This window comes from Amblyraja radiata, chromosome 1 (genome assembly GCF_010909765.2).
Source record: "Amblyraja radiata isolate CabotCenter1 chromosome 1, sAmbRad1.1.pri, whole genome shotgun sequence".
Classification (NCBI taxonomy): domain Eukaryota; kingdom Metazoa; phylum Chordata; class Chondrichthyes; order Rajiformes; family Rajidae; genus Amblyraja; species Amblyraja radiata.
In genome coordinates this window covers 110,758,852-110,783,637 of record NC_045956.1, presented here as the reverse complement: position 1 = coordinate 110,783,637, position 24,786 = coordinate 110,758,852, and the positions used below count along the sequence as shown (strand labels likewise).

Below are 24,786 nucleotides of genomic sequence, written 5' to 3'. Positions count from 1 at the left end.
TTGGCCGCCACTCTCAACCAAAGATCTCCTCTAGTATCTTTGCTCTCAACTAATTCATCACTAGGGAACGTAATTATGTTGCAATGGATACTCAATGTAACTTCAAAGATATTATTTGTCTCACATTTATGTTTGACTTTCTGAGATTTGGTGGAATTTATTGGCCAAGAATCTATATATAACAGAGATTAACTCAGGAAATTAGCATTGGCTATTTCAGGGCTTACCTACAAATGCTAAACCACAAAAATAACACTCACCTAAATGAACTCAGCTCTGCCTTCAGGTGAGAAGCATCATCATTTGATTGCAAGAGTTTTTGTGACTGAAACTTGGTCTTTTCTTCAAGTGTTGCTATATCTTCCATTTGTGTTGTTACTTTCTTCTTGAAGGCAAAGCATTTATTATCAAGCTGTAAAAAATAAAATACACTTTAACTATTTGCCTTTGTGGACCACTCTACATTTAAACAAGGCATCTCACAAGATACAAGAATCTGGAAAAAAAAAAGTAATTTGAAAAGGTTGGCCTGCATTTTCCCAAGAAGTGCTGGTGGTTCCATGAAGAATAACTGTTGGTTCTCATAACAGGCAAGAAGCTAAGGGGTCCTTCAAACCACAAGAGAAATCAACAATGTGAAACCAAAGGTGCAAAAAATGTAAATGATTAATATCTCGTATCAAGAGCTATCAAGCAACAATACACATATAAGCAGTTATTGTGTATTAGACAATGAATGGATATCTTTTCAATTAAAATAACAATTGATGCTTTCTTCACTATAATTAGTGGCAGTTGAATTTGAGACTATCACAAATTTGAAAATGTCTTCACTTGATAAGGCAGCCTTTACAATAACAGACACGATGTGATACAATATAACTTTATTTATCCCAGGAGGGAAATTGCCAATTTTACACAGCCACACACGTTACACAGCCAATGTTAAATAATTTCTACATTTGCATCTGTACTATTACAACGTACTGAAAATATGGACAATTTGTTTTAAATTCAAGAGAGCTGATCCTATAAGCATCCTACAGTGCACTTGTTTTTGAACACCCAACGTGGGTGAGTTGCAACTCATGGAGCAGGTGCTATCAGTCCCCAAAACTGGCAGCATTACTATGTTGCTTAGGATACAGTCCAAAGCCCCATACCTTGGAGTTGAACGGCCACATCTGCCCCAGCCATCACAGGCAGTCACTGAGCATTGTCCCTCACTGTGCAGTGATGACATTACATTGTTGCAAGAGCACTAGAGGAGAAGCGAATCTTCAACGATACTCGACAGGGCAAAGCGCAGCAGCAGACACGAGTTTGTGCCAGTGTCAAAGGCATAGCAGCTCTATTAACACATGCAGTAATTATGCTTTTTAGCATTGTTTTAATGAGCACTCACATCCAGGAGAACATACCCTATACACTTAGCAAGGTACCAGTTTAACAGTGTTCTAGTGTATTGATTTCAAATATTTTTTATATTTTAATTGTTGATAGCTTTTGTTCACAAAGCACAACAGGTCTGTCATTCTGGGGCAGGGGCAGGGGCTCAACTTGTGCTCAGGGAAGCCCAACAGTACATTTTACAATCATTTGGGAGTTGGTTTCCTTGTGGAAGCCACTTGCTGGTGCCTGTACCAAGGAATAGCGGAGTCTAAGAACTGGCAACTGACCAGCTAGAGAGGATTGCTGATCAGTAGGTAGGCTCTAAATGTGGTACACAATAATACTGGGTATTTAATGGCGGGGGTTCAAACACAAATGTATCCTGTGAGGTGGCACCTGACCGGCAAATAATACAGCTGAGAAAAATAAGGTTACTCGTATGTGTGTGGGGGGGTAGGGGTGGGGTGGGGGGGAGGGGGTAACTTTAAAATCTCTCCCTGCACGGGAGACCCGACCTTTTCTTTGTTGGGTCTCCGTTGTCGTTGGGGCTGCAACGTGGAGCGGCCTCCAACAGGAACGACCTGGGGTTCCAGCTGCGGAGCTGCCGACTACTCACCTCACCGTCACGGGGCTGGCCGAGTCCGGAGCGGGTGGAGCGGTGGTGGAGCGCTGCAGCGACCCGACGCCCGGAGATTCGGAGGCTGCAACTGCGGGTTTGGCGGACGGCGGCACTGGGAGCCCGCGGGTCCCTGCTAGGAGACCGCTTTTCGGGGCTTCCGCAACGGCGACTTCTCCCGCCCGAGTTGCAGGGTTGAAGAGCACCTGGAGCGGGGCCTTACAGCACCGCCCCGCGCGGCTTGGAATGGCCGCGGGACTTTGCGAGCGCACGCCGGGGGCTCTAACAACAAGACCCGGTGTGCGACCTTGCATCACCCGGCGTGGCTTTAATGGCCACGGGACAATCGCCATCGCCAGCCGGGGGCTTTGACTTTGACTCTGACTCTGACATCGGGGGGGAGAGTGCAGTGGAGAGATAAGTTTTTTTTGCCTTCCATCACAACGATGTGATGGATGTTTGTGTAAACTGTGTTGTGTCTCGGGTCTTTTTGTTTTTGTAATGTATGGCTGCAGAAACGACATTTCGTTTGGACCTCAAGGGGTCCAAATGACAATAAATTGAATTGTATTGTATTGTATTGTATTGTATGACATGACAATTATTTCTTAATGAAACTCAGCTGAGATAGTAATAAAAAAACAGGGCCCATGTGAGTATAAAATTTGGAAGTGAGACCCCAGTGAGTTTAAATGGAAGTGTAGGAAGGAACTGCAGTTGCTGTTTTTTACCGAAGATAGACACAAAGTGTTGGAGTAACTCAGCGGTCATGCAGCATCTCTGGAGAGAAAGGTGGGTGATGTTTTGGGTCGGAACCCTTCTTCAGACTCTTGACCTGTTGAGTTACTCCAGAGCCTTGTGTCTATCTTGAGTTTAAAGGGAATGTGGGAGTGGGGCCTCAGTGAGTTTAAAGGGAATATGTAAGTGGGGTTGGATGCCAAACATTGTGATTTCTGAACACCAAAATTATAGTTTTAGTGAAACAATTCCAGAAGATTTCCCCTACTTGACTCCAGCATCTTCCCCACCACTGATGTCAGGCCCTGGGGATTTATCGGCCTTCAGTCCCATCAGTCTACCGAACACAATTTCCTGCCTAATGTGAATTTCCTTCAGTTAGGGGAAATCTTCTGGAATTTTTTGAGGATGTGACTAGGAAAATGGACAAGAGAGAGCCAGTGGATGTAGTGTTCCTGGACTTTCAGAAAGCATTTGATAAGGTCCCACATAGGAGATTAGTAGAAAATTAGGTCACATGGTATTGGGGATAGGGTACTGACATGGATAGAAAATTGTTTGGCAGGCAGGAAACAAAGAATAGGGATTAACGGGTCCCTTTCAGAATGGCAGGCAGTGACTAGTGGGGTACCACAAGGCTCGGTGCTGGGACCGCAGCTATTTAAAACATACATTAATGATTTAGATAAATGATTAAAAGTGACATCAGCAAATTTGCAGATGACACAAAGCTGGGTGGCAGTGTGAACTGTGAGGAGGATGCTATGAGGATGCACGGTAACTTGACAGGTTGGGGGAGTGGGCAGATGCATGGTAGATGCAGTTTAATGTGGATAAATGTAGGTTATCCACTTTGGTGGCAAGAACAGGAAGGCAGATTATTATCTGAATGGTGTCAAATTATAAAAGTTGTCATGGTGAAAAGGGGAAGTACAACGAGATCTGGGTATCCTTATTCATCAATCACTGAAAGTAAGCATGCAGGTACAGCAGGCAGTGAAGAAAGCTAATGATATGTTGGCCTTCATAACAAGAGTAGTTGAGTACAGGAGCAAAGAGGTCCTTCTGAAGTTGTACAGGGCTCTGGTGAGACCACAACTGGAGTATTGTGTGCAGTTTTGGTCTCCAAATTTGAGGAAGGGCATTCTTGCTGTTGAGGGAGTGCAGCGTAGGTTCAAAAGGTTAATTCCCGGGATGGCGAGACTGTCATATGTTGAAAGAATGGAGCGACTGGGCTTGTATACACTGGAATTTAGAAGGATGAGAGGTTATCTTATTGAAACATAAAAGATTATTAAGGGATTGGACACGCTAGAGTCAGGAAACTTGTTCCCGACGTTGGGGGAGTCCAGAACCAGGGGCCACAGTTTAGGAATAAGGCCATTTTAGGCCATTTAGAACGGAGATGAGGAAAAACTTTTTCACCCAGAGTTGTGAGTCTGTGGAATTCTCTGCCACGGAAGGCAGTGGAGGCCAATTCCCTTGGATGATTTCAAAAGAGTTATAGATAGCGGAGTCAAGTGATATGGGGAGAAGGCATTAACGGGATACTGATTGTGGATGATCAGCCAGTGAATGGCGGTGCTGGCTCGAAGGGCCTACTGCACCTATTATCTATTGTCTAAACCAGTTTGTTGCATTGCAAGATAGCTTTATATAACATTCTCCACCGCTCGACTTTATGTACAACAGATGTTCTTTTTAGTGGCCATTACAGTATAAATTCTGTGTTAAAGTTTTTAGAGGATAAAATACATTCAAGGTTATTCATGAAACCATCATTAACATTGCATTCCTTAAGATACTTACTTCACATACTTTATTTTCTAAATGTGATATCTGTTGCTCCATCTGTTTCGTGTTTAAATCGGCTGTTTCTAGAATGGCCTAGTAAAAAAAATAAAATGAACATTGGTACAATTCAAACTAATCCATTACATTTTCATTTTTGAATAAAATTTATCTGTACTCAAGATTAGGAAAAAATATTTCCACATCAACTTTATTTAAAAACTTTTAGATTTTAGACTTTCCATGTATCAATTTCTGTGTTAATTATGGGGTTAAGTGGGACTGCCAGATCTAGTTTGGCTCAATAATATGCATCAGCAGTAACCATAAAAGGGTATTGACAGCGCTGATCTATCTCCCATTTATCAAGCCATGTATTCTGTGACTTCTCAGGAACCATACAACCTGTGCGTAAGATAGACACAAAAAGGCCATTCTCACGTTGCGAGTTGACACAAGAGGTAACCCGAGTTAAACCTCGTGGTAATAACGTACGATTAGCTTACGGCATTCGTGAACGCAACGTAGTGCATCGTGGCGCTAACGGCAGGTACTCGTGTAACTTGTCGACTCTTGCAAAAAATCAAACATGTTTGAAATTTTCCACGAGTCAATTTTACTCTTGTGGTTAAGAATTGAAACATTTTAACTCGTTGTAATAACGTAGTGGCACGTGCGTTTACCTTAGTGTATCGTGAGTCTACCGTGGGAACTCTTTAACTCAGCGGGCAGGCAGCAGCAGATTGTGGATCCCTTCAGTTTATCAGCGACAATCATCTGCCATAACGCGAGAGAGATCATGCACTGTTGTAGATCTCCTTTGCACGTCGGTGTTTCTGTTTTTCTCCACTCATTGTTGGACCCCCTGGGAAACTGAAGGGAGCGACTGCCCCGGTGCGACTGGCATCGACCTGCTGGCATCGTCGACGTGAAGACAGTGCAAAGCCCCCGCGCCGGTGCAATGGGCGGGGAGCTGGAGGGGGGAGGGAAGGGGTCACACACATGGCCGAGAAGCAGAGGGGTGTAGGTGGGGGTGGTGATAGATAGGGCCAACAATGAGTGGAGAAAGACAGAAACATCGACGTGCAAAGGAGACCTACAACAGTGCATGATCTCTCTCGCGTAATAGCAGGTGATTGTCGCCTGCCCGCTGTTTCTGACGCTAAAGCCTTGGGATCGTTGCCCTTCGTGTTGGCGTGGAGGGGGAGGGGGGTATTGTGCTGTTTGATCGCCCCCTACTATCCCAGGGACAGGGAGACACAGCGGCTTTTGAGACTGGTGGGCAATCACTTCCAAAGTTCTGCCCACACAGTCAGTACACCTATCCTACACTTGTCTCCCGCACTAAGATCACCCCGCAGAGAATGATCCCAGCCTAACCCAAGAGCCATGTCACCCCAGACAGATTAATGACGCCCCTCCCCCCCTCCCACCCTCTCTCCATCTCAACTCACGCCTGGGCACCGAAGCAACTCAGGAGGCGAACCCTGAGTTCCGTCTCACAACAATCTGATGTGCACATCCGTCCACATTCAAAGATTTAATCTCCCGTCTCCCCGCAGTGTGTAGACATGGCAGTAAATTCAATTAAAACATATCAAACCTGTGTGTTTCAAACAAATCATAAGTATAACTGCTCTGGCACTGGATGGTGCGCATTTTCCCTTTGTAGGTCACATCAATAGATGCGGCCGCTCTGAATTATATCTTTAAAACAAAGCCACATGATGGAGAGGTCTTCTTTAACACTGTTGCTTATTAAAACATAACACTGTTGCTTATTAAAACAAACCTTCAATCAGGATTGGCTCAAGAGTAACTCGGGAGACGAACTTGGAACATCGCAGAAATGACAAGTAAACGGCAAACTTGTCATATCCGTGGGAACTCGGTTAAACTCTTGATCATACACTTGCAATCTCGTACACAACCACAAGTCTTTCACTCGGGGTACCTCTTGTCTCAACTCGCAACGTGAGAATGGCCTAAAAGTGTTCGAGTAATTAGCAGGTCAGGCAGCATCTCTGGACAAAGTTTGGTGCAAACTCTTGAAGGGGTTGTACCCACTAGAAACTGAATTTACAAACTTGTTTTATGCACTATCCTTCAAACAACAGATGCAGTTCATTCTGGATTTCAGCATAGATATCAGCAGATGCACTTCCTTGTGTTCCTATTCTGGATTTAGTGCCTTTGACTGTATCATCTTGTAAACCAATGGGTATTTTCACTTGTAAGTATAGCAGAATTAGTGCTTCTTGTAGTAGTAGAGAAGGAAGATGGATTGTGTTGTATTGAAGGCCACAATCATCTCTGATCCCTCTCACCCTGGCCACATACTCTTTGAAGCACTTCCCACTGGAAGGCCACTCTGGACTGTCAAAGCCACCAACAGCCAGACATATAAACAGCTTTGTTCCACGAGCAGTAGCTCTACTCAACAGCCAAAAGTCTGTAGCTTCCTTTTGCTCTGCAATATTTTATTTCTTTCTTCAAGTGTTTAAATTATGTTTTACTTTTAATTGTCTACTATATATCATGTTGTTGCAAAGCACCAAGGCAAATTCCTTGCATGTATACATACTTGGCTAATAAATGTATTCAATTCAATTCAAAAATACAATTCTCTAAAAGCCTTGTCAGAATATAGAAACATAGAAAAAAGGTGCAGGATGAGGCCATTCGGCCCTTCGAGCCAGCACCGCCATTCATTGTGATCATGGCTGATCTTCCCCTATCAATAACCCGTGCCTGCCTTCTCCCCATATCCCTTGACTCCACTAGCCCCTATAGCTCTATCAAACTCTCTCTTAAATCCATCCAGTGATTTGGCCTCCACTGCCCTCTGTGGCAGGGAATTCCATAGATTCACAACTCTCTGGGTGAAAAAGATTTTTCTCACCTCAGTCTTAAATGACCTCCCCTTTATTCTAAGACTGTGGCCCCTGGCTCTGGACTCGCCCAACATTGGGAACATTTTTCCTGCATCTAACTTGTCCAGTCCTTTTATAATTTTATATGTTTCTATAAGATACCCCCTCATCCTTCTAAACTCCAGTGAATACAAGCCTAGTCTTTTCAATCTTTCGTGATATGACAGTCCCGCCATCCCAGGGATCAATCTCGTGAACCTATGCTGCACTGCCACAATCACAAGGATGTCCTTCCTCAAATTAGGAGACCAAAACTGTACACAATACTCCAGATGTGGTCTCACCAGAGCCCTATACAACTGCAGAAGAAGAATGCCTGATATTTTAGTGAATCGATGAATTCAGAGAAAAATATGCTCAACAAAAATATGGAATATAGTGCAAATGCAACCTCTTCAGAATTAAAACATTAAATTGGATAAACATTTACTATGATAGAAATTTTGGAACATAAAGAATTAAATTAAAACCAATGATCCACGTTGTCTAATAGCATGATATCTAAGGAAGGTCCCTCTGGTGGCCATTAAATGTAATTTTTTGAAGATTCAAAAAATATCCATGCACTTTCCCAATTTAAATTGAACGTTTTTATTCGCAATCACAACGTTACAGCTGTTCAGATTATGATAATTTACCTTTGTGAAATTCACAAATCACTAACAAAAACTGAATACAAATTACAAAACAGCAAATTTTGTCAAATTGTATTTATTTCAACTTGCATTTGTTGATGCTTAATTAAAGCATAAAATATGTTGATTTTTCTAATAGCTATTTTCCCCCCTCAAGCGTTTTCCACATTATTTACCTCCCATGATGTCTGAAAGTTTAAGTGCTACTTGTCAATCTCAATGGATGTAAAATTTGACATTTTACAAAGATTTGAAACGGATAATTTTCTAGTAATGCAATGCAGGAGTCGTCTTGATTTATTCTTTCATGGGACATGGATATAAAGAGTTATGGTGTTTAATCCCCATCCTAAATAATGTTTTTTTAATTTAAATAACAATTCAGCAATTTCATTGTTTTCATTACTGACAGTCGCAGGATTTTCTGTATTACAAATGTATTTATATTACTAGAATTTAAATTCACCAGTTGTCCACTTGAGATAGGAACTTATATCTCCCGATCAATATGCCAGTTTCACGCAACCACTCTTAGATTAATTACCTTCACTCTCTCCCTCAATCCGTCTCTCTCAGCTGTCATTCTCTTCAGTTCTGCTTTAGCTTCTTCCCTTTCATCTTCCACACGCATTTTACATATTGGTGATATTAGTACTTCCTTTTTTAATTTGTTCAATTCATCTTGATTCTGGAATCAATTCCCATTTCAGGATATTATAGAATCAGTACTTTTCAAATCAAATTATATAAATTGTTTATTAAAGCTAGCATCTTAACATGCAAAATGGTGCACAGTATTGCTGATGTACAATGGATGTAAATGGTCCCTTGGGAGTTGAGGCACAGGGCATATTGCATCCATTGTTCCCTGTAATAAGCTGTGGAAGAGTTTGATATGCTGATATCTGGACAACAAATGTGGGCTTGAGTTATTAAAAAAAGAAAATCACAATATTTAAATTTTGACATTAAAAATTGTTCACATTCACACAATTCTTTCAGAGAGGCTGGGATCCTGAAACTATGCGGCATTGTTAGTTCATCGAAAGGGAATGCACGTTAACACAGGGCTAGCTGTTGGTAGCTGCCGTGCATTCTTATTCACAAAATATAAACCACAACTTCTACATCTACAAAATTTGGATCCAACTTTCACTTGCTGTTAAACCACATAGGATTTAACTTTCAGAACTAAACAGAGTCCATGTCAACCACCAAATTACTAGCCAGGATTGAAATAATTTGTGAGGATGACTGTGTATTACTGGGAGTTTTGTTAAATAAAACACTCTCCTTCAGGACTCTCCCCTGTGGCGACCAGCAAATCCTGTATGCCGTGAGATGGATTGTGGTGCAGAGAAAAATCAATAGTTGGCTTGCAGCCAGGGACAGTAATAGAAAAGGAGAGAGAGCAGGGAGAAAGGACGGAGGGAGGAATTGCGGGGAGACTGAGGGAGGGCAGAGGGAAGGAGTATGGAGGGCAGAGGGAGGGAGAGCAAGAGGGAGGGAGAGCAAGGGCAGAGGGGGTGTAAAGTAAGAAACTATCTTGCTGCAAGTCTTCAGAACATTGATGAGATCAAAACGAATCTACTGTGTGCATTAGATACAAAATAAAGTTATCATTTATAGTTAAATTATAGTTATAGTCCCTAAAATGAATGATGAGATCTCATGAAACCAAGTGTTTGATGGCTTACCAAAGGCTTTTCACAGATCTGAACATCCTTAGTCATGATCTCTCATGTGCCTCAGGTGCAAGCATGGTGTGCAAGTTAAAAGTGGCATACTTTAGAAAATAAGCGACCAATCTGTTTATAATTGGACTAATTATGATAAGCAAGCTTAATGGATATACAGTATTAACAAATATAAATGTAAAATTCACATTTACCTGTTCATACATCATAAGCAATTTGTCTCGCTCTGACGTCAGCACCTTGACATTTGATTGGATCTCTGCCATGTGTTGCTCAAATTTGTCGAGCACTGACTGCAACTCATCCCGTTCTCTGATAACTTGCAACAGTTCAGAACTAAGGCTGCTGCTCTGTAGTAGGAAAAAAACATTGTATTAATGCTGGCATTAAGTATGGTTTCTAAAAACATAATAACCAAGATCATCTGGGCTTCAGGCAGTGTCCATCGAAGATTCCACAACACGCTGATGTAATTTGACAGCGCGCCACTGCCAAAGGCTTTTGAACGATTTTGTGAATGTCTCCCACAGACTAAGAAATTGAAGATTTATTAACAAATTTTATCAGTTAGAAAAAAAGATATTGCTGAATTAGAATTGGAACAAAGGTAATTATTGAAACTTCAGAAAAGAAGAACTTACATTTCACTTTTACTCTGCTGCCAATATAAATAATGAACAATTTGTCACACCTCGTTAGCACGGTGACATGTGTCAATCTACTGTTGCCTATATCTGTCTGATTGTACTTGGGTAAAACCTGCTAAATCTCCAACTTTTTCCAACTGAAAATCATTGGCTTGAAATCCTAGCTCTGGTTCACACACCATAAAGACTGTCTGATATGCTGATATTTTATATTTTTATAATCAGATTTTCAGCATCTGCAGAATTTTACTATTATGTCTACATTTAAATTGTTTTCATTTCCATGAATGCCTATTATTCCTCATTAAAAGAATCAATTTATTTTACTTCACATTCCTTGCTTTCTGTTTCCCTTGTCATTCGCTTTCATAACCACATTCCCTTCATGAATAACCATCTCCAACTCCTGATTCATTTCACAAGGTTAACAATTGAAATTCCATCCTTTGTAATTCAGAACCTCCCCTGATCACAGGTTTACATTTGAATCTATGATTAGGAGCAGGAGGGAGCACTTGGCTCACCAAGTCTTCTCTATTTTGACTACAACTTCAAATCCACGTTCTCATCTACCAGTGGTGGATTTCCATCCCTTGGCTTCTTCAGCCATTTGAAGAAGAGTTACAATGACTCACAATCCTCCCAAAAAGTAAGGTTTACCTCCCCCCTCGACTCCATTCAAGGACCCAAGCAGTCGTTCCAGGTGCGACAAAGGTTCACCTCTATCTCCTCCAACCTCATCTACTGCATCCGCTGCTCTAGATGTCAGCTGATTTACATCGGGGAGACTAAGCGGAGGTTGGGCGATCGTTTCGCCGAACACCTCCGCTCAGTCCGCAATAACCTACCTGAACTCCCGGTGGCTCAGCACTTCAACTCCCCCTCCCATTCCCAATTCGATCTCTCTGTCCTGGGTCTCCTCCATTGCCAGTGAGCAACACCGGAAATTGGAGGAACAGCACCTCATATTCCGCCTGGGTTGCTTGCGTCCGGATGGCATGAACGTTGAATTCTCCCAGTTTTGCTAGCCCTTGCTGTCTCCTCCCCTTCCTTAACCCTCGAGCTGTCTCCTCCCATCCCCCCCGCCCTCGGGCTCCTCCTCCTCCCTTTTTCCTTCCTTCTCCCCCCCACCCCCCATCAGTCTGAAGAAGGGTTTCGGCCCGAAACGTCACCTATTTCCTTCGCTCCATAGATGCTGCTGCACCCGATGAGTTTCTCCAGCATTTTTGTGTACCTTCGATCTTCCAGCATCTGCAGTTCCTGCTTGAACACTTTGTCTACTCCACTGCGATATCTCCTCAAGGTATGCCTACTTTGAAGAAGTTCTCCTCCTCTCTCCGGAGACAGTTTCACAACCTCCTCTCTAACTGCACACCCTCTGTGATCCCCCCTGCCCTCCAACTGTACGACCACATCCTTACCCAGACTCGATACCACAGCCACATTTGCTTCCTCGGGGCCTGCCTGCGCCTCCATCTCATACCCCATGGTTTCCAGCTCCAGTTCCCTACCTCCCAGTTCGGACCCCAACCGGACCATCGGTACCGACTGGCTATCCACCGGCATACCCAGCAATTCTCCAACCGGGCACTGAGATCCACCCTGGTCACGATGCGCCGGCACCAGCAGGACCTCACATCGACACTCCCTGAACTTCAGGCCTCACTAACCCATACCTGCAACGGACCCCAATTATATTTCATCCGCCGGAAGATCCACCTCTTCAATCAAAAATTCCTGGCCTACCTTAACTCCACCAAGGACCTTAAATTATCCCGCCTCCAGGCCGCTCCTGACGCCCCGCGGCTTGACCACCAGCAGACTCCAGGCCCCAACTCTGGTCTGCATCGCCTGCCTGAGTCCCGCGACGCCATCTTGGCCACGGGGAGCGCTTCAATACTCACCAGGACGCCGCCTTCACCGACCTCCACATCGATGCCGCCGCCGACCCTCACCTGCCTACCGATGACGCCCAGCCTCGCCGCTTCTACGGTAACTTGGACCCCCTCCCCATCGCTGATTCCTCCGACCCTCGCCGCCCTCCGGGACCGCCCAGCCTCATCGCCGCACCGGGCCTACCCGACATCGCCGCCGCACTGGGCCCATCCAGCATCGTCGCCGGACCGGGCCCACTAAACATCGCCGCCGCACTGGGCCCACCTAACATCGCCGCCGGACCCGACCTACCCAACATCGCCGCCGGACCCGACCTACCCGGCATCGCCGCCGGACCGGGGCTCCCCCAACATGGCCGCCGCAACGCACCCGACTCATCTCGCCGCCCCGCCGACTATCCACCCACCGGGACCTCCCACGCATCGCCCGCGGACCCCGACTCAACTGCCATAGGACTCCGACCATCGGGTCCGGTGACCCGCGCCACGGGACTCCGACCATCGGGTCCGGTGACCCGCGCCACTGGACTCCGACCACCGGGTCCGGTGACCCGCGCCACTCCACCCCCCTCCAGCAACCCACAGCCGTCGCCTTACCTGGAGCCTGGACTCTGCACTGGGCCTGGAGCCTCCACGCTGCTCACTCCCACTCTCCTGGGCTTAACTCCACTGGGTCCTAGTGCCCGTCTGCCCAGCCTTGCTAACCTCAGTGGCTGTTCCACTGACTCTCCCCCATCCCCCTCCAACTATGTCACCCCCGCTCTTCCCCACCCACATTACAGCCCTCTCACCCCCCCACCCCCTGACCACCCACCACACCTCCAACACCCACAACCCCCCCCCCCCACACATCGCCCCGTCCCCAGTCCACCCACCTGCCTTCCTCTGGCCCCAACTCCCATCCCTGCCGGGTGTTCACCATCCCCCCCGACCTCCCCCTCTCCCACACCGAACGGTCTGTCCTCAGCAGAGGTCTTACCTTTGTCCCCCTCCGTCCCCATCTCAATGAGTTCCGCGCCCACCATGACTTGGAGCGCTTCTACCGTCGCCTCCGCCTCACAGCGCACTTCCATGGGAAGGAGTCCTCGCCCCCCAATGATGACCCTTTTTCCCGTCTCCAACGCACCCCCTCCTCGTGGAACCCCTCTCGTAAAGTCCCGGCTCTGGAACTCTTTATCCAGAACTGCCGCCGCGACGTCAACCGCCTCAACTTCTCCACTCCCCTGTCTCACTCCAATCTCTCCCCCCCTGAACGCACTGCCATTGAATCACTCCGCAAAAACCCAGATTGGGTTATCAAACCAGCCGACAAGGGAGGTGCCGTGGTAGTCTGGCGCGTCGATCTCTACAAAGCTGAGGCCACGCGCCAACTCTCGGACACCTCCTCCTACTTACCCTTGGACCATGACCCCACTGACGAGCACCAGGCCACCATATCTAGCACCATCACCGACTTCATCAATTCCCACGCCCTGCCCGACCAAGCTTCCAACCTCATCGTTCCCCAGCCCCGCACGGCCCGTTTTTACCTTCTCCCCAAAATCCACAAACCCGGCTCTCCCGGCAGACCCATTGTCTCTGCTTGTTCGTGCCCCACCGAACTCATCTCCACATACCTTGACTCCATACTATCCCCCTTGGTCAAATCCCTTCCCACCTATGTTCTAGACACCTCAGACACTCTCCGCCGCCTCCGCGCATTCCACTCTCTAGGATCTCACCCCCTCATCTTCACCATGGATGTCCAGTCACTCTACACCTCCATCCACCACCAGGATGGCCTCAAAGCCCTCCGGTTCTTCCTCGACCAGAGGAGCAACCTATACCCAGCCACTGACACCCTCCTCCACCTAGCGGAGTTGGTCCTCACCCTCAACAACTTTACGTTTGACTCCTCCCATTTCCTCCAAACACAAGGCGTAGCTATGGGCACACGCACGGGCCCCAGCTATGCCTGCCTCTTTGTCGGATACGTTGAACAATCCTTGTTCAATACGTACCAGGGCCCCATCCCCGACCTCTACCTCCGTTACATTGACGACTGCTTTGGGGCCACCTCCTGCACCCACACACAACTGACTGACTTCATCCACTTCACCACCAACTTCCATCCGGCACTCCAATACACCTGGACCATTTCCGACACTTCCTTACCATTCCTTGACCTCACCATCTCCATCGCAGGGGACAGACTTCTGACCGACATACACTACAAACCAACTGACTCACAATGGCTATCTGGACTACACGTCTTCCCACCCTGCCCTCTGTAAAGACTGCATCCCCTACTCCCAATTCCTCCGCCTACGCCGCATCTGCTCCCAGGATGAGACGTTCCACACCAGGGCATCGGAAATGTCCTCGTTCTTCAGGGAACGGGGATTCCCCTCCGCCACCATAGATGAGGCTCGCACCAGGGTCTCATCCATACCCCGCAACACTGATCTCTCCCCATCCCCGCACTCGCAACAAGGGCAGAGTCCCCCTAGTCCTCACCTTTCACCCCACCAGCTGGCAAATACAACAAATAATCCTCCGCCATTTCTGCCACCTCCAACGTGACCCCACCACTCGCCACATCTTCCCATCTCCCCCTATGTCTGCCTTCCGCAAAGACCGCTCCCTCCGCAACTCCCTTGTCAATTCTTCCCTTCCCTCCCGTACCACCCCCTCCCCGGGCACTTTCCATTGCAACCGCAAGAAATGCAACACCTGTCCCTTCACCTCCCCCCTCGACTCCATTCAAGGACCCAAGCAGTCGTTCCAGGTGCGACAAAGGTTCACCTGTATCTCCTCCAACCTCATCTACTGCATCCGCTGCTCTAGATGTCAGCTGATTTACATCGGGGAGACTAAGCGGAGGTTGGGCGATCGTTTCGCCGAACACCTCCGCTCAGTCCGCAATAACCTACCTGAACTCCCGGTGGCTCAGCACTTCAACTCCCCCTCCCATTCCCAATCCGACCTCTGTGTCCTGGGTCTCCTCCATTGCCAGAGTGAGCAACACCGGAAATTGGAGGAACAGCACCTCATATTCCGCCTGGGTTGCTTGCGTCTAGATGGCATGAACGTTGAATTCTCCCAGTTTTGCTAGCCCTTGCTGTCTCCTCCCCTTCCTTAACCCTCGAGCTGTCTCCTCCCATCCCCCCGCCCTCGGGCTCCTCCTCCTCCCTTTTTCCTTCCTTCTCCCCCCCACCCCCATCAGTCTGAAGAAGGGTTTCGGCCCGAAACGTCGCTTATTTCCTTTGCTCCATAGATGCTGCTGCACCCGCTGAGTTTCTCCAGCATTTTTGTGTACCTCCCAAAAAGTAATCTATTCTCCATCTTAAATTTGCAACCCTTCATTTTTCACCAATGACCACTAGTTCCAATTCTATGCACTGTACACTAGATATATTCTCAATATTTTCTCAGGTAACTGAAGAACATTTGCCACCCTTTTGTATTTAATTCCCCAAGCAATAAATTATAATATTTTGTTTGTTTTCTGAATTATTAGCCTGTTGAAAATTATGCACTTGGGACACCCAGAACACACTGGATAACGGAGCGTTTCTTCTTTTTGTATTCTTCTTGCAAAAATGGACAATTTTCCATATCATACTCCATGGATGGTGGGCGGCGCGACTCACGTCGCAGCGGCCTCTGCAGTCCGTCTGTCTTTTTGTTGTTTTTTGTCTCGTTTGAATGTAGTTTTTATTTATTTTTTTGTGTATGTGTGTTGGTGTGTGTGGTGGGCGGGGGGCGGGGGAAACTTTAAAAAATATATCCCCTGCACGGAGAACCCGACCTTTTCTCTGTCGAGTCTCCGTTGTCATTGGGGCCTAGCACCGTGGAGCGGCCTCCAGCAGGAACGACCTGGGGCTCCAGTCGCGGAGCCTGCGGACCTACTCACCATCGCGGAGCTGGCCGAGTTCGGAGCGGTGGTGGCGCGCTGCTGCGACCCGACCCCGGGGATTCGGAGGCTTACCGCAGGTCTGGCAGACAGGAACACCGGGAGCCCGCGGGTCCCTGCTGGGAGACCGCTTTTCGGGGCTTCCGCAACGGCGACTTCACCCGCCTGAGTTGCGGGGTTGAAGAGTACCTGGAGCGGGGCCTTACATCATCGCCCGGCGTGGCTTAGAATGGCTGTGGGACTTTGCTAGCGCCCGCCGGGGGCTCCAACAACAAGACCCGGAGCGTGGCCTTGCATCACCCGGCGTGGCGTTAATGGCCGCGGGACAATTGCCATCGCCCGCCGGGGGCTTTGACTTTGACTCTGACATCGGGAGGGGAATTGGGGAGTGCAGGGGAGAGATAAGTCTTTGCCTTCCATCATAGCGAGGAGGAGATGCGCTGTGATGGATGTTTGTGTAAATTGTGTTGTGTCTTGGTTCTTTCTTGTGTGTATGACTGCAGAAACAACATTTCGTTTGAACCTCAATGGGGTTCAAATGACAAATAAATTGTATTGTGTGTATTGTGTATTGTGATTTGCCAGAAATCTGCCATCTCTTTAAATCTTTGCTTTTGGAGCTTCCTAATGTGCTCTTCATGACAAGCTTCTCCAAGAATCTCAGTTCCTCAGAGTGCAGCTATACTACTTCCCAAGATTCATACACAACCTTATACACTAATATAGGCAAGCTCTCAGACTCTCTTTTTTAGCAGTGTTTATTATAATGTAATTTTGCAGACCATTTCTGATTTTATCACTTCCGGCTGTCTGCCCACCACAGCCTCCAACCTTATTGTTCCCCAGCCCCGCACGGGGTTTTATCTTCTCCCCAAAATCCATTCTCTCCAAACAGACCCATTGTTTCTGCCATCTTGATCTCATCATCTCCATCACAGGACATAGACTATCGACTGAGGAAGCAGCATCTATGGAGCGAAGGAAATAGGCAACGTTTCGGGCCAAAACCCTTCGTCAGGGTGGGTTTCGGCCCGAAACGTTGCCTATTTCCTTCGCTCCATAGATGCTGCTGCACCCGCTGAGTTTCTCCAGCACTTTTGTCTACCGTCGATTTTCCAGCATCTGCAGTTCCTTCTTATAGACTATCGACTGACATCTCTATCAACCTACTGACCCCCACAGATACCCAGACTACACTTCTTCCAATCCTGCCTCCTGCAAAGACTCTAGCCCCTACTCCTAATTCCTCCATCTATGCCGCAGCTGCACCCTTGCCTTCCCTCTCTCAGTCCCTCTCCCACTCAAATTCTCCAACTAGTTTGACTGTCCTCCTGATTAATTTTACTGATTGTATGCGTCATTGTCACCTTCTCTTCAGCAATGAACCATTCTATATTCCCATGATCACCGTCTGCTTTAATCTGTCATTTTCACTTTACCCTTACATATCGCGTGTCCCTCTCCCGGCTCTCAATCTGAGGAAGCGTCTCGACCCAAAACATAGCCCATTCCTTCACTCCAGAAATGTTGCCTATCCCGCTGAGTTACTCCAACATTGTGTCTACTTTATTATCATGGAGTTGTGCTACTCTGCAGATGCATTTCATATTATAGTACGTACTACCCATCAACAAATTTATCAGACTCTTTGGGTATCAAGGACTAAGCTTAAACAACTTAAGTATACCAATATCATTAAGGATACTTCATCTCCTCCTCTTTGATTTGATTTTATCTTCCTTTCCCTTCTTGGATGAAAACACAACTAGACCCATTTACCACCAATGAAGTCCTTATGTTGCAAGTCACCAGCCCTTAACTGGGGCAGTCCCACTAGTGGAGACTCCCACCTGTAAACAACTCGTCACATTTTCTCTATCATTTCCTGTAAACTCTGGGTTTTAAGTATTATACATATCCATAATTGTTAAGACTGTTTGTAATGTCATTAATTCATTGGTATAGCAAGTTGTACATCACTTCCAGAATACTATTAATAAGCTAAATTATCGCATTTGAGTCATCTTGAGAAATACACTCAGAGTATAGCTTTTATACAAAAAACATTTCTAAATTTACTTTCCTAGTACACATCGAGATAGAATTCAAGAATATATAATAGATATTACATCCATGTAATTTTGGCTTTTTAAAAATTATAACCCACGCTATCATCAATATCTATTATGCAATTTGATACCTTAACAGGTGTAATACGTGTTGGGCTTCGCCCACGTCTTGGAGAGCAGATTGGGCTGTTTCTTCCGGATACCAAATCCTGCAGGTATTCTACTTCAAATTTGTAATAATCCCTTTCTTCTTCTAAAGTCTTTATAAATTTGTCTAGACGAGATGGTGATGTATCCCCTCTTAGAATACCATGCTGTGCTCGCATTCTCTCCAATTCTACCACTATTTCTCGTTCTGAATATTGTTGAAAACATAAAGAAGATCAGGTTATCTGAAACAGCAATTGAGAACCCATGTATGTTATCATTGTTCAAAATATGTCGAACAGTTTGAAAACTGTCCATATTCACTCGTTGAATTGATAGAAATATTACCAGCATAAACACTGCACAATCCAAATGACAAATGTTCCAATAAGTGCTCAGATTTTCTTTTGCCTGTTCCAAAACTATTACCTGCTCTAGGAACTCAGATTTTACAAAGTGAAAAAGGACCTCATAGCTACAGCCAGAACTGTGCTGCACCCCTACTAAACTCATGGAATAATATGTCATGGCAGGTTCCCACACAAGGCTTGCCTCATTCTTCCTAACTTTGACACTCCAAGTGAATCTGCTTCTATGCATGTAATTGAAATAAGGAAACTCGTAGAGAATGAACAATAAATTTATTTTCTTATGGAAATTATGAAAAATGTCACTAAGTAAGAAAGTGTTAATTTGACTCTATTACTACCTTCTGGCTTTGCCCCTCAGCATCCAAAACTCTCATTTTGATGGTGTATATAACACAAAGTAGACTGCATATTGCAAAACCAAAATATCATGCAGGCAACCCCCATTTCAAAGCTGTTCAGGTCATTGGAATTTGTAAACCACTACGCAAAAAAAGAGAATAAAATTCACTCTTACAGGATTTATTTAGGGGTAAAAGGAAAAAATTGTTTATGTTGTATTTCTTGATGCATGCACAGATGATGCAGATTTGTTAAAGAAAATCATGAATAGGACCATTTTCTAGAAATGCAAACCTTCCAGAACGAGTCATCTGAATTCTTCTTTAATTTACTCTCCCTTATTCAAAAATATACTCAGATCTTCTTCAAAATCATACCCAAAACTGATTAGGGAGTTATCAACTTTACAGGAGTTTATTATCTAGAAATGTGCATGCTAAAGAAAGGGTTAGGATCATCTCAATTAAATTGAATAGTGCCCATATAGCAGGTCATGACCATATAATACTACATGGCCATGCAATAGATATAGAGTTGCCCATAGACTTCTCAGTTTTATTTAAAAAGAACAAATAAGGTACTGTAAGCACACATTCCTCAAAACACTACATCTTCCTCTTTTCAGGAGAATTTTCAGGTGGGGGGGGGGGGAGAGAAAGAGAGGTATTTTTCTCTTGCTATATCTTCTGACACTATGCCTCCGACTATGCCTTTAATTAGCAGTGACTAGCCTTTAGATTTGCTTCAGCTTCTGCAAGACTCAGTTATTGAATTTTATTTTTCTCATCACCATTGTGGCTCCTAAAACCTAGAAAGCTGCATGGATATATTATAACTTGAAGATTTCCAAATGTTGCGAAGACCAACGTGAAAATTCAGTTCATGCTTCTGTCTACAAATCCTTCGGAGAAAATCAAGGGAAATCACTTGAACCAATGTGAGTTTCATATAGCAGTGAACTAGACATATGCAAAATGATTTAAATATTCACTTTACGCCTGTATGTTATTTCCTTGCATGAATATTCAAAATGAGAATACATTAAAAAAATATTTTCTAGGTTCTATTTCCTTGCAGCGTTGAAAAAGGTAATCATGTGATTTTTTTCTTCAGTCAAAAACAAATGTGAGAATTCTTTATTACAAAATGATATCCAGTATCCAGAAAAGGGGGGGGATTTATTAGATCCATATGAGGCATGTTAGGGAAACAAATTTCAAGTGCTTTGGGATATCTTATGCAAGTTTTACTATACCTAGACTACTCAGGCATTTTGTACAATCTGCAAACTACTAATAAAGGCATTAATTATGAGATGAAATTGAAATTGCTGCACCAGGCAGGTTATACTGAAGGAGAAACTAAGTTAACATTTTTGTTCAATTAACGTTCACCAGGGGAAATGTTTGAACTGCCTAGATTTTTCAATAAAAAGTGTTATTTCACATCTCAAGCACCTGCCTTATTTTATTTTTAATTGCTGTTCGGATGGTTTCAATGATATGCACAGGATCAGGACTGAAAAGGTTGTATTAAATTAACTTATGTTTTACACTTTCTATTTAAGAGAGAGATAGATTTAAGAGAGAGTTAGATAGGGCTCTAGGGGCTAGTGGAATCAAGGGATATGGGGAGAAGGCAGGCACGGGTTAATGATTGGGGACGATCAGCCATGATCGCAATGAATGGCGGTGCTGGCTCGAAGAGCCGAATGGCCTCCTCCTGCACCTATTTTCTATGTTCTATGTATGGCTCAATCTCATAGGCAACTATGCAGACAAAATTAAGTTGATAATCAATCAGACACATTTTACATAAGGTTATTTTTAGTTAAAATACATATCATCAAGGCATTTTCTTAGAAGTTTAGAAAGAACACTGAAATATATTATAAGAAATGATCTGCATTTAGCAGTTTCAACCTTAATATTTCCTATTTCAATGGACACTATTAGGAAAATGATTCTTCAATGTTTGTTTTAGATCAATAGCTACCTGTGGCCACTTGTTCATCAACCCGTTCATGCAGCCTTTGCTTTTCCTTCTTTAGTTGATTAAACAAATCATGAAGTGTTTGATTTTCTTTGGTTTTACATTGCAGGTCGTCTTGAATTTTAGCATGAGTATTATGTGTTGCAGTCAATTCCTGGAACACATTAAACATTTAGAAATGAGTTCAATGTTCTTACCAGTAATTAATTAGAAGTATTTCATCATGGATTTCATTAAAATATCTACCTTCACCAGTAAAATCATAATGAGTAGAGAAATGTCCACTAATTTGTTCTGACGTTGCTTTTATTGAGCTATAGAGACAATGCTGTACGATTCTATGAACATGATTATTAAAACGGTCATGTTGCGAGTAATTGTTTAAAATTTGCTCCCATCCTAATAATGTATAAAATTATGTAAATAATTAGTTTGTCACTCCCATATTGCAGCATCTGCAAATGTTTCCTGGTTACATAAATGCAGCATTCAGCCATTTGGCAATGCACTATTTATTAAATAAAAAATGCAAGATTCCCCCACAACTCCAAATCTCAGGACTTCAAAATAACATTGTTTTTTATGAAAAGCTGACTTACTCTGGTCAGTCTAGCAATTGTTTCTTCAAACCCTTCCAATTCTCTATGCTGTTTCTGGATTTCATCCTGCAAATATAAAAGCAAACTACTTACTAAAAATGGCAGTTCTTAAGGTGGAGTTCAGGAGCTTGGTTGGGAAAGTATTTTGAAAATGCAACAAAAAAGCAAATTGTTGCAAAAACCCAATGGGTTAAGCAGTGTCTGTGGAAGCAAGCATATATTCAACATGTCAGATTGAGAGCCTGCATCTGAACTGAGTGAAGAAGGGAGGTAGTCAGAGTAAGGGGTGGGGGGCAGGGTGAGGCAGAAACTGGCATGGGATAGTTGTAATCAGGCAAAGAGGGGGATAGTCAGGAGGTGGGGAGGGTAGAAGTAAATACAAAGCCTGTTATGTGATCCACCCAGCTTTTCCCACTCACGCTTCTTCCCAATCCCCTCCTCCACCTGGTTCTGTCGGCCCATCATCCACACAACCCGTTGGATCTCCTAACCCCTCCTCCTCTGGGTCTTTCTGTTCATCATCCCTCCCTTATCCGATTCCATTTATCACCTTCCTTATCAGATTCCAAAATTTGCAGCCCTTGGTTGTCTCCACATCATCTTCCAGCCTGACTCTACGCCCACGCTCCCCTCCCGGCTCCATCTACCAAATCAACCCTCATCGCCTGATTCTACCCAGATCCTAACAGCTACAGTTTCACCTCTCCCCATTAGCTCTTTATACAACCATCTCCCCACTACACTGACTCCTGATGCAAGGCCTCGAGCTGAAATGGCAACTATCCCTCTGCCTCAGGTGCTGCTTAATCTGCTAAGTTTTTCCAGCAGTTTGGTTTTTGCTCCAGTTTCCAGCATCGCCAGTCACCGTCTTCAAGGTGCAACAAAAGTTTGAAAAATGGCTCAGTGGTGACAAAAGCAAGGAAAAGTCAGTTTGCAAATACTATGGGGATAATTATTCATAACATTATTCAGTGTTCATCAAACATAACTTGCCCCATGCAGACAAGGGAAAAGATTCAGGTCTAAATGATGCTGTTATGAAGTTTGCAAAAACGGAGCAATTTTCAGTCAGCATCACTAATTCAAACTTTGATTAAGGTCTTTGATGACGCAGCAAATAATGCTTTGGCCTGGAAACTCCTGGCACAATACCTTGATGACCTGTCTCAAACAACCAGTCATCTTGATGTTAACAATGACTACCCACAATTTCCAGTTACTTCGGTGTTAGTGCGGCACTTTGATGCCACGCACTGCAAAATGATATCCTGATTTCAAACAGTTACTCATACTTCAGTTATCTAATTATTTTATACACATTTGTGGCGAGGCTGAAATGAACAGCAACTTAGTGGAACCCAAACTAGGCATCAGTGGGATGTACATAAATAAAACAGCATATCAAGTAAATCATGAACAGATATGAAGTTAACTACAGCCTGACCTGCTACATCTTATCTACATCTTATCACCTTGCAACCTTTAGGTTTATTTGTTGATGTTTTCATTTTTAATTGTCCTCATTTCATAGCATTTATGTTCCTTTTTGTCCTTTAAAGCATTCACATTTCTAACAAAGGCTTTAGGTATCAGCCTTATTGGTGGCCCCAGCTACTCCCCACCATGCATGTTCTCATGTTCCCCATCTCTCTCAACACCCACCAGACCTCGCTTTGGCCTCCGTCTACGCACCTGCCCTCCTCCAACTCCAACCCCGACCCTTGTCGTGTCTTCACCCTTCCCCCCCGACCTCCCCCTTCCTGAAATGGAAAGCAGGCCTCACTTTAGTTCACCTCCCCCCCACCTCAACGGGTTCCGGGTCCGCCACGACGTAGAGCTTCCGTCGCCTCCGCCTCCATGCCATTTTCTACGGGAAGGAGTCTTCACCTCCTAGTGATAACCCCTTCTACCGTCTCCACTGATCCCCTTCCTCTTGGACTCCCCAGAACGGGCTTCTACCCTCTCCAGACCTCTTTATTTCCAACTGCTGACATCAACCCTCAACTTTTCCACTCCCCTTACCTACTCTAATCTCTCCACCTCTGAACGTACAGCACTCCGCCGAGGTGCCGTGGTAGTCTGGCGCGCTGACCTCTACCGGGCTGAGGCCAGGTGACAACTCTCAGACTCCTCCTCCTACTTATCCTTGGACCATGATCCCACGGACGAGCACCAGGCTTTAAACTCACACCATTTCAGATTTCATTACATCCAGCTGTCTGCCCTCCAAAGCCTCTAACCTTATCATTCCCCAGCTCCGCATGGCCTGATTTTATCTTCTCCACCAAATCCTCTAACAGAACTGCCCTGGCAGATCCATTGTTTCTGCTTGTTCATGTCCCACTGAATTAATTTCCACACACCTCGACCATCCTATCCAATCCCTCCCTCTCCGGACCAGTCTTACTAGTCTTAGTCCGACTACATTTTATCTCTGTTTGCTTTGTTGTTACCGTCTGCCAACTAACAATGATGGAATATACACTTCCTTATCGATGTAGCTTCCACTCCCCTGACATCAGTCTGAAGAAGGGTCTCGACCCGAAATGTCATCCATTCCTTCTCTCCAGAGATGCTACCTGTCCCGCTGAGTTACTCCAGCATTTTGTGTCTATCTTCAATTTAAACCCTCATCTGTAGTTCCTTCCTGCACACTTATATCTCTTGAATTGGTTATGTGTCAGATTTTGTAAAAACTTTTTATATTTTATATATATTTATATACTGTTAACTGTTCAAACAAAATGTTTTTATTAAAGCAAAATAATCTCAAAAATACTCACTAAAAAAAGAAGAAAAGATAACCTCAGCTTGTGTACAGTATTAGTAACAAACATAATTTTGGAACATTGACCTTAAACATATTTTGTTAAGCAGTAAATTTATTTTATGCTTATATAATAGAGGAAACCAACTTACAACCCTGAACTTAGCTAATTTTTCTCGAAGTTCTTCTATTTCTCTACACTGTCTTTTGGTTTCACCCTGAAAATAGTAAATGAGAAATCCGCATTAATCTCTCTCCGCACA

At 44.7% G+C, this 24,786-nt stretch overlaps 1 protein-coding gene across 7 annotated transcripts in view; it reads right to left on the bottom strand.

Annotated features, from left to right (window-relative positions):
• cep135 (centrosomal protein 135) overlaps positions 1 to 24,786 on the bottom strand; it is a 120,647-nt gene that overhangs the window by 45,666 nt on the left and 50,195 nt on the right. For 5 of the 7 annotated variants that reach the window (XM_033029058.1, XM_033029025.1, XM_033029032.1 and 2 more), the window contains 7 exons: positions 21,757 to 21,822; positions 21,161 to 21,311; positions 18,440 to 18,663; positions 9,997 to 10,152; positions 8,650 to 8,793; positions 4,556 to 4,633; positions 261 to 412 (listed from right to left, as the gene is read on the bottom strand). In XM_033029058.1, coding sequence (XP_032884949.1) covers positions 261 to 412; positions 4,556 to 4,633; positions 8,650 to 8,793; positions 9,997 to 10,152; positions 18,440 to 18,663; positions 21,161 to 21,311; positions 21,757 to 21,822 — 971 coding nt within the window. The remainder of the gene's footprint in view (positions 1 to 260; positions 413 to 4,555; positions 4,634 to 8,649; positions 8,794 to 9,996; positions 10,153 to 18,439; positions 18,664 to 21,160; positions 21,312 to 21,756; positions 21,823 to 24,786) is intronic. The other 2 variants (XM_033029050.1, XM_033029040.1) reach the window with 2 other exon arrangements.